At 34.7% G+C, this 16,946-nt stretch overlaps 1 protein-coding gene across 1 annotated transcript in view; it reads left to right on the top strand.

Annotated features, from left to right (window-relative positions):
* Positions 1–15,443, top strand: part of centrocortin (cerebellar degeneration-related protein 2-like) — a 397,006-nt gene extending 381,563 nt beyond the window's left edge. The window contains exon 7 of the mRNA XM_089595595.1: positions 13,898–15,443. Coding sequence (XP_089451721.1) covers positions 13,898–15,166 — 1,269 coding nt within the window. The 3' untranslated portion in view covers positions 15,167–15,443. The remainder of the gene's footprint in view (positions 1–13,897) is intronic.
* The last annotated feature ends 1,503 nt before the right edge of the window (positions 15,444–16,946 follow it).

The following is a 16,946-nucleotide window of genomic DNA, read 5'->3' as shown; positions in this document are numbered from 1 at the left end:
TTGTAAACTCACTGTCACAATTGAACTTGTATTTGGCGTTCTCATACTGCTGATACAAGCTTTTATCATCACTGACCCAAAAACTCAATCGCGTTTGTCAGAAAATGCGATTGGTACTGTTGTATTGTATTTTCTAATATGTAAAATCATAACATGTAACATCATCGTGCAACTGTCAACGCAGTCTGCAAGAAAATCGCTTATTAGTTGACCTAATTCAACCAAAGGCCTCTTTTACTCGTTCTGATGCTATAAAAACGCACCATCAAGAGGGAAAAGTGCTCTCTTTACGTCTGTCACCTGTCCTCTAACGTTTTAGCCAAACTCTTCACTCTCCTGATTCGTTAGTACATTATACACGTAAGGCATAACGAGTTGGCTGAGGCAACTCCAGTGCGTATTAAGAAAATGAATAGTATTAGACCACGCTAAGGAGCGAGGTACAGCAAAGGAGGCCCACTCAAAGTGATTCCGGCGATAGCAGAGGAAGCAGAAATTGCAACATCCTACTGGCCACGAATTCGTTCGTTTAAGTTAAGGAAACACTGATTGTTACAGCACGAAGCATTAGGAAACTCCAAAGCAGCAGTAAAAATAGTCAGTGATAGATGCAAGTAAAATATCAGTAATAACATTTACGTTGAACCTTGTTACAGTGACCCGATTAAATTGTATTTAATAGAAAAAATTATTATTAAATTGCTTTAATAAAGAAATATATTAATTACCCATTTTATTTTAATAAAGATTATTATTTAATACAAAAAATAGAACGAATAAAGCTCACGAGCTGAAATCTAAGAACCCCACGAATGGCACTTAAATAAAACAGTTAAGATCAAACTCTGAACAAGTCAGGTCGTAACAACAACATACAATTGACCATGCGAGAATAATTTTTTGATGTGAAAACATTTTATACGAGGTTTGGACTTTCCACTTAGGCAGTGAAAGTTAAAGCTAAAATATATAGATAAACTATATCATATTTGTCTACAAGCAGCCAATACATGCGCACGCACACACACACACATGATGTGTACGGCTGTTGGCCAAGTGACCAGTGCTGTCAGAGTATGGACTTCCCTCCACTTTACCTCTACTCTCTCTCTTTACTCAGGAGTGCTCCGAGACTAGGAACTGGGAAAAATTTTCGTAGTATGAATTAAAAGCAGTTATGATAAGGTCTATATGGTCTTTTTTATACCAAGTATTATATAGTCACTATATCGAAAGTAAAAACTAGGTGAACAGTTAACTTTTTCTTCTAGTCCAATTAAACAGTCACTTTCTAAGGCATCCATTTCAAGATAGGTGGGAATTAGCCCTTTTCATTTTTTATAACGTGAGAAAGTGCAAATCAATAGCCCTGTAGGGCCAGCAACTATTTTATGGCTTAAGTAACTCACGGTACTTCTCAGCAAAATTGTACTCGTATTTTTCTCACTTTTACAGCTTATTATTTGACAAAATAAATTACATGGATTCAAAATAAATATGTTTTTAATAAGAAGATTATTGTTTTAAGAAGTGTCAGGAATAAATGTAAGATTTTTAACTTAAATTTTTTTACATTACGTGTCAACACACTTTGGTAATCTATTTAGTGAGTATTGGGCGAAGCCAAGAGGCTGCTAGTGAAATATAAACGCTTATCATCTAAATTGATAAGTGAAAGCATGTCTTGATAAATTGTACGAAATTTTTTTCAAACATTTTCTGATGCCTGTATTAAAACCTTCGCTCAACCGTGAGATATTCTTTCTCCACCAGTTTTCTTGAAATAATTGTGATAATTACTAATATTTGCGCGTAACTAAGTCAGCTCCTTATAAAAGCTCTCCATGATAGCGTAAAATTAATTTAGCCTACGAGCAAGTGACTAAAAAAATTGAAAATAAAATACTTAAAGTTAACACTTAAATTGAGATCCAAACCGAATGTCTCTATCTTATTAATATACAAAGCAAAGTCGCTAAAACCGCTGTCACCGCGAAAACTATTGAACCGATTTTGCTGAAATTTTGCACTCTGATTCATGACACTTCCTAGATGGTTTTACAGTTTTTATCCAAACAAATTTAGTTACAATAGCAATGAATAAGCTCAAAGTTTTGCAAAAATACGCCAGCTTTTCACTTTAGTTCCGTAGAATCCACTAGGTGGCGTCGACATAAAATCGAGGATACCTGTAACAGAATTAAGTAAGTGTGGTTATAATACGTCGTCCACTGGCAGTTCATCGAGCTACATAGAGAATGTAGTTGATAGTCGTGCAGCTGGGTATCCCGGTAACGGCTGAAACTCTTCTCTAAGGGGGAAGAAACCTAGGTCAACAATCACCCTGAATCTCGACAAGTGCCACCAAAAAAAAATTATTCTAACCGATGACGTCTCTGGCGTAATACCACGCAGGAGACATATATCTAGCCAGGGCAAAACCTCCACCAACTCTTCAGAGTTGTGTGGCAGTCCCACCATCCCGCCTGGTGCAACTAAAGAATTTTTGGCTACAAATGATAGCCAGGGAAGACAGCTCTGAGGGGCACTGGCAGCCACAACTGCTACCTTCTTGGTGGTTATGTCCCCAACGCGCATACCCACATGTTCCCGTCTAACGATGAGCGGTTGATTATCCCAGAGAACGACTCGAAGACGAGATATTCTTTGGTCAGTGGCGTACCTCCCTCCATCACAGTCTCCGTACATAGAGACTTCCTGGGTAAAAGTAATGCTACCCCTTGCCAGCTCTTTATCATCAGGAATAATAATAAAGAATAGCTGGAAGTTTCACCACTAGCGATTTTTAGGGCCATTATAAGTATTTACGTTCCCTACTCAACCATCATTCTTTTTAGAGGCCACCTAAACTACCTTGCCAACAAATACATTTTTACTACCATTTCCGCGATTCGTCGACTAAAAGACTATATTAACTAAAGATGGGCACTATTGAACCAAGTCAGCCATTCACTGGCAGTCGTCACGACCAGAGTTGTTCTTCGCAAGGCTGGAAAATCCGGTGACCGACGACCCTATATCACCCTCTTGACTCTAAGCATTTAACCAGGAATCACCAATCCTCTCCAAGGTCTGCGCTGGGCAAACCTATAACAGCTATGAAGGAAAAAAAACTTCGGCCAACGGGACAGCCTACACTGGACGAGTATCACTAACCAATCTTCCCATCTAAGATCACCAAAACAACCGAATCTGCAAATGAAAAAGGTGCTTTAGACACCAACGTCTTCGACGTTATACCAGGAGACGTTGAGAAAGATCTTTATAACTAGCTCCAAAGCTTCGGACTTTGTAATTTTTCTCCCGATCAGTCTAGGGCTTCAATAGCAGGCCAGAGAAGATCACCCTGAGGTATCCAGGCAGTCACAATTGCTGTTAACTGCAGACAAGAAAGAGTTAATTTAAGAAGCTCACCGGTCTTTTTTAGGGCCATCGGACGTCGAACTACCTTGCTAACAAATACATTAGAACTTAACAAAGTTGAACAGGAAATTTAACAAGAAAATTTATCGAGATTGGAACAGCAGCGTAAATATTGACAAATAAAGAATCCATTACTTAAGTGATCAGCTTTTCATTGTACCCTCACAGTTATTTCTCAAATCTTTAAAGATTTAAATTTAGATTTTTAAATAAGTAGAAAATTCATTTGTGTTTTTGTGGCAACCAGAAATGAAGAGTTTAAGCTCCAGAACTTTGTTGCTCTGGTAATAAAGTTGTGAGATAAGAGAAAAAAAATTTTTTTTAATGTATATTTTTTGGGAGTTTAAAATCTTAACAGCTTTACAAAATAGCCCTTTTCGTGAATAATACGGGAGAAACTGCAAATCAACGGCTTCTTATGGCCAACGATTATTTAATGGCATAAAGAACGCTCGGTGCTTTTCAGCATAATTATTTTTTTTTTTAATTCCTACAGCTTATTATTTGACCAAATAAACTATTTGGATTCCAAAAAATATCTTTTTAATAAGAAGATTTTTGTTCTGAGATGTGTCAGGAATATGTGTAAAATTTCTAACTGAAAACGTTTCACATTACATGTCAATACACTACGGTATTTTATTCAGTAAGTCTCGGGTGAAGTCGAGACGGGGGGCCACTAGTTGGTTTAATATTTTACTGTTGCAGCATTCGAATGATCCATAGTCTTGGAGGGCCTGCAACACAAGTAGGTGGTGGCAACCATCAGACTGAACAGGCGTGGACGACCTGCAGCAAGTGTAGAAGACCAGATGTACTTTCAGACGGTGTCGACTGACAGGTGGGACAGGCATGGACATCCTGCAGCAGGCGTAGAGGACCTGAAGTAGAAGCAAGTAGCACTGACTGACAGACGGAATAGGTGTGGACAGTCTGCATCAGGTGTAGAGAACCTGCAGTACAAGCAGGTGGTGTTGACTGGCTGATGGGAGAGGCGTGGATAGCCTGCAGTAGGTGTAGAGGGCCTGCAGTACAAGTGGGCAGCGTTGACTAGCTGACGAAATAGGTGTAGACAGCCTACAGCAGTTTTAGTGATGCTGACCTCTAACGTAGACGACGAGGTTACGTTGCACTAAATGACAGAATCAATTAGCGCAAGAACTGTGGAAACTAAGGCTAGAATAAAACGACGCTTTTCATGTAACTGTATGCTTGAGAATATAACGTCTACGGAAGAAGAGCTGATTCTCAAAATGGCAAGTGTGCAGGCTGTGAGAGAGCCATGCTCTGTATATATGTCTACGTGTGAACACAGCAGTAGCGAATAAAAAGAAAGAATTCTCAAGATGGCAGGTAAACAGGCTGTGAGAGAGCCACGCTCTGTATGCACATGTACGTGTGAATACAGCACTGTTCTTAACTTACTCAAGAACATACACTCAAAGAAGGCGAGCCCCGATGTCACCTTACACATATATAATAGACAATTACACATGACATTTTACTTACATTAAATTATTTGACTTTGTTCGAGCACCAAAACTGTTAAGTATCAAAGTGGGTGCCATGCTTCGAAGTTTACTGGAGATAGACAGATGGTTATCTTGAGCACTTTAGGAGTATTTATTATCTTGAAGCACCAAATTATTATCTTGATAAAAACACTTAAAATCATCTAAAATAAGGCTTCTAAAAAAGAAGTATTAAATCACGAATAAAAGAAAAATCTTAATCCATCGGGTGCACATCAAAATTCTCTAAGTGATGTAGATGTGAGTGTGGGTAGGGTATACGAACGTGTGCAAGGGTAATAGCACGTGGCTCAATGACCCCATACGAACTGAACCCAGCATTCTGCAGCTATACCTAACGAGTAATAGTTTAGGCGCCAGGTAGGGTCCCGTGGCCTTTTCAATTAGAACGGACCCACCAAAGTTTTTTTAATGTATTTTTGCCTGCTGAACACGATTATCGATGGTGAATCGCGATCCGGATGGACAATTTTTTTTTATCAACAAATTTTATAAACAAATACAAATTATTCATTTTTTTGGAAAAAAAAATTTTTTCCTATTCTTTAGCTCATTTTGAACAAAAAAGTTTATACACACCATATGCCTACACCCAATACTTTTCCCGTAAAAAATTCGACAACTTTCAAAAGATGCGTTTTTTGCTATTTTCAATAGCTTGCTACTTAAAGCCCAATTAATATTTTTTAACTCAACACCTCTCAAATTGTGAGCCAAACATAGTATTTGAAGAATACGTAAAGACCAATTGATTTTATTTGGTTGTTCTTATCCAGCGAGCTTGACGGTCTGTGCCTTTTTAATGTGACCGTACGGCCTCGGCGCAATACAATATATTCTGGCATTAAATGTTTGTTATCTGGACAGCCATACATAGATTGTTTTTTATGTATTTTTGCCTGCTGAACATGATTATTGATGGTGGGTCGTAATATCGAAGTTGATCAATGTTTTTTTGTTAACAAATTTTATAAACAAATTGCAAAAATGTAATTTTTTCTAAAAATAATGTTTTTTTTGCTTTTATTATATTTTTTTACTAAAAAGTTTTTAATTCTCCAGTTTATATAGGGGCTTACGGTAGTATATATATAGCTATGTAGTCAGTTTCTTGTTGTCAACAAATTAGCATACACCAGTAATCAAAAATTTTTGATCTTATCAATGTGTGCAAAATAAAATTTAAGAAAATATAACAGGACTACCCCAAAGTATAATAATGTGATGATACGTAGTTTATTAAGGTACGATACATTTCTTTGTTTAGAATCTATTTTATAGTATACTGCATCTTGTACATATATACATATCTTACGAAGTTACCACAATTTTTGTTATTTTATTTTCCACTGTACTTATTTTTACATGTGTTTTCTTTATTACAATTACAAAAAGTGCAGCACGGTATTTGTTCTGCAACACATAAGCAGATTTTTCTACTGCATACTTTACAAGAACAAGGTTGTAATAATTCTTCGTAAGGTGGAATTAAAGTTTCAATTTTTCGTGGCATAAGGAGATCGTCACACTCTATGTAACCAAACTCTTTCGGATCTAATTGTTTAACATCAACATTCAAACATTTAATTTGATAATATACTAAGAAATATGCTCTTAAAATGAGCAAATTGATAGAATTAGAGGTCGGAGGTAGATCTTTCTTTTTACAGTTCACGTTTTTTTTGCGGAAATAGTATGGGCTTAACAGATGTACATTATACATTATACTAAACTTTTTGTTTAAAATATAATAAAAGCAAAAAAAACATTATTTTTAGAAAAAATTACATTTTTGCAATTTGTTTATAAAATTTGTTAATAAAAAAACATTGATCAACTTCGATATTACGACCCACCATCAATAATCATGTTCAGCAGGCAAAAATACATAAAAAACAATCTATGTATGGCTGTCCAGATAACAAACATTTAATGCCAGAATATATTGTATTGCGCCGAGGCCGTACGGTCACATTAAAAAGGCACAGACCGTCAAGCTCGCTGGATAAGAACAACCAAATGAAATCAATTGGTCTTTACGTATTCTTCAAATACTATGTTTAGCTCACAATTTGAGAGGTGTTGAGTTGAAAAATATTAATTGGGCTTTAAGTAGCAAGCTATTGAAAATAGCAAAAAACGCATTTTTTGAAAGTTGTCGAATTTTTTACGGGAAAAGTATTGGGTTTAGGCATATGGTGTATATGAACTTTTTTGTTCAAAATGAGCTAAAGAATAGGAAAAAATTTTTTTTTTCCAAAAAAATGAATAATTTATATTTGTTTATAAAATTTTATGATAAAAAAAAATTGTCCATCCGGATCGCGACCCACCATCGATAATCGTGTTCAGCAGGCAAAAATACATTAAAAAAACTTTGGTGGGTCCGTTCTAATTGAAAAGGCCACGGGACCCTACCTGGCGCCTAAACTATAAGCCACTGCTTACTCAACAATACTATTGATTCTCTTTCGTTAGCGGTATCCAAGGAAAAGATACCAAAAACCGCGCAAAAAACTAATATCTGATACTGACTAGCTCAGCTTGCTTTTCCTGCTCGATACCTTAGAAAAGTCCGTACCAGCAACCCTTGATCGATCGCTTACCGTCGATCAACGATTACTGATTGGCTAATTATACACCAGTGCCCTTTTTTGTTTATTTCATTGTTCTTTAACCTTTACTAGCATAATAATTTGACCCACTAATCATACCAGTGCCTCTAGCAGTCTGGTCGTCATGTTTCAGATCATTCCACACCTTCAAGAGTAGAGGCGCCGTCACGAACCATGTACCCACCATCAACCATCAAGCCACAGTTCTCATACCTGAATCACATCAGCGCCGCTCACCAAGCGCACACGCAAGACTTGTGGCTTGAGAGGCATTATCCATTCATGCTGAGCACACACCGACACACACACACACAATTTAGGGGTCTACCACAGCCAGGCTTCTGCGTGCATGTACTCGACGCTACAACTTCATCCCACATTCTTACGTCAATATTTTATGTATTAATGCGTCATAAATATTCAAGGTTATTACTATACAGTACCTGAAAAAAATGTTTGATCTACCTGTTGTAATCATATAATTGGGCTATTATTATACTATCTCTGAGTCAACAGATTTAACTTCCGATGATTTAAGTAATTTATTGAGTGAGTACATAGTCTTTTTTTTCATTGTTCATTAACTACCTTGATAGAATTTGGTTCTTTGTCGCTAGTTATTGTTCATTTGATAATTTTCTTATTTATTGCGGAACTTGTAATACTGTGCAATATTTTCACTATCTCCCGTTTTGAAAATTTTTACGCAACAAACAACTGATTTTGTTATATCAATGCCGTGCAATAATTTGACCACCTTCTGCTCCAAATATTGGCTTTTAACGACAAATCAAATTTGGTGGATTACATCATAAGTATCTCTTTGAGTATAAACTTTAGTTTATTGTTTATTTTATATTCTTACGATAGTAACGAATACGATAGTAAGAAACTTTTTTTATTTTTTATAGTAAAATTTAAAAAATTGCATACTTTCTGTTTTCTCTATCAACTTCTCATTGCTGTATATGTTTACATTAATATTATTATTCATACATACACATATTTTATGTATGTATGCTGTATACTGATGATAAATTTTGGCAGAACACTGTTTAATCGACTCTCAGTATGATAATTTCTACCATCTTATATAATCCGATTCTCAAAATCCCAAATATATCTTAGGGAGAGGTAGGTGCCACATGGGTTACTTTAAAATATGAGTAAGGGTCAGGAAGTAGTAAGTGGGACTGTTTTACACAGGACATTCTTCATTGGGTTAATTTAATGACGAATTATTCAGATTCTTTCCTTTTTTTTTGTGAGGGACTAGAAGAAAGCTTACAATACTAACGTGGCCAAGAGGAGATGACCAACTAAATCCATTTTTAGCGGCTTTGTGATGTATGCTTAATCTTTCTTAATATTTAGTTTCACTGAGGATTTTAATTCTTAACCTCTACTGATCTCACACCGCAGACGATGGCAACATTAAAAATATACAGATAGAATACTCTTCGTCTTTTGCATGGAAAGTGTAGAGTAATAGTTGCTTGATGCATGCAGTAGAGATTTACACAGATGAGAGTTTTTTTACTCTTTGCATGGTTCGTCGTAGTCGTATTGCAGGGATGTTATTATACTATATAAGCCTTTAATTCGAATGATTACTTTTTTATGATACTATCAAAAATAATGCTATGGTTCTAAGAATAGCATTTTTTAAAGATCCATTTGCAGAAAATAATAAGAACTTCATCATTCGTGGAAAAAAGAGAAGAACTTGTTTCCGAGCTTTGATTGCGCAATTTTTTAAATCATAGATTAATATTGTTGTTAACTCTTTAATTATCAGAAATAAAAAAAAGCGTTGCGTAACATTTTATTTCTGCCTTGCACAAAATCCCTTACCCCGTAGTGTAAGGTTCACTCTACTCGTAAATTCGATGTGATAACGGAAAATATGTTGATTTATTTGGCACGAAGCACACTATATTTTTTAGCATCATGGTGAGACCTTCTTGAATCATATTGTAACGTTTTAAATAAATTTTTAGTTATATGTAAAACCATGGATGAAATTAAGCACATTAGAAAACTATTGTTTAGTTCATACAAACTATAAAATTTACGAGTGACTCTATTAATGTTCCGTGACGCATAGGTAACATGAAAAAAATTTTTGTTAACAGTATAATGAATTATGCACTCTTGTTTACCCTTATTCAGTCCACAGTTGTTTTAAAAGATTATTAAAGTTAACTCTGTTATAGCCGTAGTAACTAATCAAGCTATTTGTCTTAGTGTGAAGAATGTAATGAAAAGGAGATAGTTGCTGAAGAGTATTGGGTTAAATATAGGTACATCCTCGTATTTGCCCTAAGCTTTCTGATTGATAGCTGCATAATTGTGCTAACTGATATAGTCTTTTTCGTAGTCTTCCTTTTTTTACAAGGCTATTCGCAAGAATTGGTTCTATTCCACCTTAATATTTCGTTGTAATCGTTGCATTGGTCGTTTACATTTTGCAAGTGCGCGTCTGTAAATATTATATGAATAACTTCAAAAATTTATCCCTCGGAATGTAGTATTACGTAAATCTTTAAGCTTAAGTATCTTGTGATAGTGATGATTAGAAATCAAATTGCATTAGCTAAAATTAGAGATAGCTAGCCAAAGAATAATGTTAGAAAAAAAATACGAATCTTAACATGTATATCTGAGATTGCGTTCTTTTCAGGTAATTTGTAACAGAAATATGCGTTTGATTAGCTTTTAAAAAATAACAGCAATTATTTGTACAAATGTGTAAAAGTTTACATGTTGATTATTTTTTTTTAATCTCTTGAAAAATCTATGTTCTAAATCTTGATTTTTTAATGTTGGTTATTGAAAAATGATTAAAATTTTTGAAGACACACTATTACACGTGTTATTGCATCACTTGAAGTTTTTTTAAGGACCACCAAGACAATACATGAATTGTTATTCGAAAAAAATGAGATGTACACAGCGAGACATTTTGTACCATAAGAGTTCGAAACTCTACTGCACTGTTGTAGTATGAACAAATCAGGCTCACCTTGTTCCAGAGTTTATACGCATACAGTACTGCAAAGCTTTGAACGGTGGTAGTTCGAGGGAGAGGGCTGTCTGAGTCCAGACATTTGGACTCCCTGAGTTCAAACGCTTCAGCTAGCAGTAATAAGTGTAATATATATTTGTTCATACACATTTTGTTAATTCAATTGTATACATCAGGTGGCTAAATCATTTATAACCTTATTATAGAATACATAATTATTATATATTATTCACGATTCGAGATCTTTGGATTTTTTATCTTTTTTTTCTCCCTTGTCATCTTATGCTTTATTTCTCCCTTTTTTAAAAAAGTGGCTTTACTTTAACTATGTACTTGATTTAAGTGTGTGTATTTTTTACTGTACACAAGTACTCTCGAATTTGTGTAATAAAGGAATCAGTCTCAAACTCATTCATCATTTCTCAAGTCGAAAATAGATCTTACTTACTGCATTTCTTCATAAGCGAATCTATAGCATTTGATGCTTAATAACGAACTGAGCTGCGCTCTGCAGTATGATTCGTTTGTGAAAATCTTTATGTGATCTCTTCTTTAATTTCTTAGCACTAAATTATGTTACGTCGATCTCCAAAACGTATCATTTTTAACACAAATAACATGATTCACAGTGCAGACTCTTTTTCCATTTAAACCCATTTTAATATGTACATTGCCTAAGAATATAAGATTCTCGTGAGTAGCAGAACTTGCAAAAATATTGTGCGTGAGATCAAAAACAGTCAGAAAATGCTCGAAGTGTCCAAATGCTATAAGTGTCCAAAAAGTTTACTTAATATTTGTCTCTCTTAGACTTCAAGAAATCAGCAATTTATGAAGATTTTTGGAAAATTGACGTGAGAAAACTTTTATCCTTTGTCTTATTTCAACAAACTGTTATCTCTACTTTATAGACTTTCATTGTAATAAAAACATTTTCATAGCAAAAAAACTTAGTTCACTATTAATGAACTTAGCAGTCTTAGACTTATAAACTGAAGAGTTATCAATCATCATATTACATACTTACAGTCATGCGTGAGTATTGTAGCCTGGTAACTCTGTGATAAAAATGTAGTTGGGAATGTCTTTAAAAAAGTGGCGTCCATCGCATCTCTGTAACTGTTGCACAACCTAACCTTAAAAATTGTGATTCATGGTATTCTTTCAGAGGAAACTGAAAAATACTGCCAAAAATTGAATTTTTGTATTTTTAACCTAATTCTTTTGATTATTAAGGAAATAAGAGTACTAAAGTTGTTAACGCACTTTACACCCAAATCCTCAACACCGGGCATACTTTCTTGTATGTAAAAATCACGTCCAACCCTCTTTATTCCCAGACCTCTCTTCATGTGAAAAACTTTGGTATTGTTCTAGATATGGGACTTACTTAAAGGCTTTTTATTAATGTAGTTACCAAGAGGATGGATAAAGCATACTACAATTTGCCCTTCTCTTGTTAGTATACTACGTACAGCTGGTCTCGACGCTGGTGTCTCCTCATCTAAACTACTACTTAGTTGTTTGTCTTAACTCATCACTTTAGCAAAAGAGAAAATGACAGCTACTGAAAATTTTTGCGCCTAGTATGTTCATAGTGCTAAAATGGATGAGCCTACCTGACGTCACGTCATCTTAGCTGAAACAATTTAAAATTATTTGACTAAGAGTGAAATTACGTAAAAAGACCTTTTTGTAAATTAATTATTGCCTGGTTTAAACAGAGCCTACATAGCTTACTCAGAGCCTTTATTCGTTATGAAGTTAAAAAAAGATTCTTCTTTTTAGGATTGTTTTTGTGATATAATTTTGTTGGTTGATACTAAAAACGTATTTTATTATAATTATTTTTTTTTTTCCATACATGGTGATTAGTTTTGTTAACAACATAGAAGTGTGCCATTAAAACTTTTGTTTTAATCAAAAAATAAAGCTTCTCTCATTACATAAAATTCAAGTGGAAATAATACTCAAAGTTCATCGTTAAATTGATCATCTTGGTTTATGTTTATGTTATCATTATTCTCCATCTCATATTCAACAGCAAAATAAGATGTGCTGGCTACCTTAATTTTGACAGATAATAAAAATTATACCATCGTACACTTGAATTTTGATTGTTAAAACGAAACTCAAGGGGTCGTTAGTTACAGCCTCGTGAACATCGTCAAATTTTTTTGTAGGCTTTTTCAATGGGATGAATACACAGTACAGTAAAAAACCAATTATCTTATTATTGAAAACAATTAGTGAATGTTATTGGTGATATCTGGTTCTCCAGTGGCTCCCTTTTTGAGGAAAGCAATACAGTGTCAGTATAGCGAGGTAGATGGCTTACAAGGAAAAATCCTTCTATTAAGCTTGATAATAGCTAGGGTGTGCTTTAGACAATTGCTGCGAATAGCACTCATTAGAATAATTCACTGAGTCGTCTTAAAGAATCGTTGCACGGGCTCTGCATGGAAGACTTGCATTCTAGGAATAAAAGGAACTAAAATCATAGAGTATACGTTGGAATCTTAATATTGTACGATAAGTATAAAAATTTTTTAAACCTAATTTATCTTCACATTTATTTTCTTTGTATGCATGTAAAGAAGACTTTTTCCCTTAATAAAATGTACTTCTTGTGTCAACCTACGAAATTATATTGCAAAAACGGCATCGTAAAAGTGAGACGATTTTACTTCAATTTTTTATGCATGTATGCTAGAAACATTTATTTTCATTTTTTATACTCAAAAAAATTGAATTGATTACCATGTATGGAAAAACAAATAATAATAACAAAATAAATTTTTAGTATTAAACAACAAAATTATATCACAAAAACAATCCTAAAAAGAAGAATCTTTTGTTAACTTCATAACGTATAAAGGCTCGAGTGAGCTATGTAGGCTCTGTTTAAACTAGGCAATGATTAATTCACGAAAAGGTCTTTTTACGTAATTTCACTCTTAGTCAAATAATTTTAAATTGTTTCAGCTGCGACGAGTTGACGTCAGGTAACCTCATCCATTTTAGCACTATGAACATACTAGGCGCAAAAATTTTCAGTAGCTGTCATTTTCTCCTTTGCTTAAGTGACGAGTCAAGACAAAGTCAATAATTTTTATCAAATGTACCCTACCACTGCAAAATTTTCTTTAAGTCATTTCATTATTTGAATTAAATAGCTTATATAATCTTGTATTAATTAAAGTGGTCATTTAAGAACTATTAAAGTTTAATCCAACATAATGCTTATGTATTAATCGAATAATATGCCTTTTTTGCAGGACTCATGCAATAAGAATAAGTCAACAGAAAAGGGAATCTGCTGGGAATCTTATCACTTACTAGTCGAGAAGTACGATGCACTTATGAGGGTTCAGAAAAATATAATTCAACGTAGGTGCAAAATTCCTGGAGTCACTGGAGCTACTTTAGGACTTTCGCTACAAGAAGAAATGCAAATGTCAAGCGAGTTTAGCAGTAACCTGATGGCTAGTGGAGGGAATGAGTTTATATCAGGTAGTAGCAGGCACACTGGTGATAATGGCAAGATTATTAGCAAACTTTTTGCTAGCACACCGACTGACTGTTTGGAGGCAGAAATCTTGAGATCTGGATTCATTGACAAGGACAGCAAAACAAACGATAAGGCTACTCAGACCGAGGGTAGACCCGGTAGTTTTCTCTGCCCAATCACAGATAGTGATAAATGTTGTTTTAGTATCTACGATGATACCAGCACATTAAAAAACTGCTTTTATCAAACGGTCAAGTACCGCAAGCTTTTTAGCGAGATATTTAAGTTGCTTAAACGTACTGCTGAAGGCAAGGATATACTTTCAAATATAAATGAGCGAAAGCAGCAATCTTTGACCAACTTATTTGAGGCAGAAACACTCACACCGCTAGCTGAGCAACATTCGAGTTCTGCTGAGTTCTTTAAAAATATTTCTAGTAAAGCTACTAACGATGTTAATAGTCTTATCACATTTACCATATCTTCGGTTGCCTCGGAACCTATTTTTCCAGTGCGCTCACCTGTCATTCAATCTCAAGAGTCCAAGCATCAAATTCATTATGACCAAAAGTCTCAACAGAGGAATCAGGAAAAAAAGCTGGATGCAACCCCGTGGACCCTCCATACTAATACACGTCGTCAGCCTCTTGACTACCTTTACGTGCAAATTCGGAAGCGCAACTCAAGTAAAAATGGTCGACACAACTTTGAGACGTCATATCCTGCAGATGTTGAGCCCACAATGAATCCACGAGCTGAAAAGTTAAGAACTACCGTCAGTGGCCAGCGCAAGTCCCGCTCCTTAACGGCTTATGGACTTATAGATAGTATTAACTGGAATGGTAGTATGGCCCACTTGTACCCTAGCACGTTTTCACGAACTATGCAGCAACAGCAGCAGTATTACGACAGTCAAGTATCAACCACTAACGTCAAGATACAACTACAGCAGCAAACCAACGAAAACTCACAGGTTGCTGACTACAAGTCAGGCTCTGTCTTTGAAGAAGTGGCCAAGCTTGGCCAAGCTCCGTAGGCTCGAGATGTCTTACGTGGAGGTACTGCGTATGCCAAATCAACTCAACACAGCTAGCAGCCATAGCTCCCATCAACATAGACACCACTGAAGCCTACGGCTAAAGTTATACTCTATTTGTCAATATGATTTTAACAAGTTACTCTCAGTTTTTGATTCTCAGAGACAAGCTGGCCTCTTTTTGCTTATAATTTAATGTATTTTTAGAGTGTATGATACGTTTTATCACTCACATAAAGGGTAGTCACGTATTATGTGGATATTTAAGCCTGCTGAGCACGTCAACCAAAATTTTTTGTACATTAAGTATATTTTAGTTTCTTATTTAGTTAACGATAATTTAGCAAAAGTATAAATAATAAGTGAATGTCACAGTATTTTTAATTTTCTAGCTAGTGTTTCTTTCTATCACACATTTCTTTAACTATTTTTATTTGCAGAAATTAATATTTATGTAGACGCTTAAATGGTTTCTCCTTTTTCCTCCGATTTCAAGTCAACACGCTTTGTCTATGTATGTTTTGCAGAACATTGCTGATAGAGATAAGTCGAGATTTTTTGGCTTTTTTTCCTTTTTTTTCTGTGACTAGCATGTTAAGGTTAGCATGTCTTTAAAAATACCATTACACAGCCAAAATTTGGAAGGTCTAGTCGTACTATTTAAGATATGTATACTGAAAAATTGACTTGTAAGCGTGGAAGCTGCAAGAAAAACTTTTGATTAAAGTGCGGTTAAAAAATAAGTATATTCTAAACTGTACTCACTGTTTTTAATAAAAACTAATATCTAATTAAATATACTTTCGGAAGCTTACCTGCAAAATTTTGGGTTGTAATCCTTATCGTTTTTTTTTTTTAAATATTGAATAATAGTGTACTTGGTAATAATTCTATTATATTTATACCCATAGCTGATTAACACAGCTCAAAACCTCGTTATTTCCAACGGAATGATTATTGTAAACTTCTTGACTTCTATTAACACGTTTTAGACAAATTTCAATTAAGTAATAACAAGAAATTTTGTAAGCAGTTCATTTTAGACAAATCCATACGAGTTTTTTTAAAGTAGTTTTACCTGCATCATTTCTGAAAGCATAAATTAAGTATTGGTCAAACAAATATTCAAAACATTTTTCATACTGTTATATTATTTAGATGCAAATATTTGGCTGCACAAATGTATTGTGACTAACTATATAGTCAGACTTTTAAATTAATAAATTAATGACTCAACTGTCAACATTGCACTTGTTACTCTGTATGATACCTCTTTTTAACGCATTTTTGTTGTGGAAGTAACGATTTCCATAAAAACTCGTCCATTATCAATTAATAGAGCATTAAAAAAGTGGACTTACTTCAACTGGGGCTCAAACCTAAACTTTCTTAGTAGGTAAACTATGAAAATTATGGATCACCCCTCGCTTACTTCTCGGGCAATATTAGAGGAAACGCAATTCAAATCCACTGAAAGGGTGGGTAAAGCTCCCCGTATCTCACGAGGTCGATTATTTGCCTTAACTAAATACTGGACTCATAGGACAGAAGCTTTGATGTTACAATAATCCTTAAGTGCTTATAGCTCCCTTCCTTTTTAAATCTTAACTGTAAATCCTCAAACGCCAGGATAGCTCCTACTATTTCGTTTTTTGGATCCGTGGTTTAGGTAAACAGCAAGCCTTATCATGTTGCAGCTTGTATCCTTGTAAGTCTGCTCCAACGTAATTTAAATACCTACTAGTTGAAGATAAAGATAATCAGAGACAAGCGTGAGAAT

Source organism: Copidosoma floridanum, unplaced genomic scaffold, assembly GCF_036245765.1.
Source record: "Copidosoma floridanum isolate Cflo_tuat_1 unplaced genomic scaffold, Cflo_Japanese_pri ptg000026l, whole genome shotgun sequence".
NCBI classification, from domain to species: domain Eukaryota; kingdom Metazoa; phylum Arthropoda; class Insecta; order Hymenoptera; family Encyrtidae; genus Copidosoma; species Copidosoma floridanum.
Note: the sequence above shows the minus strand (reverse complement) of the source record. Positions and strands in the feature narration are given on the sequence as shown.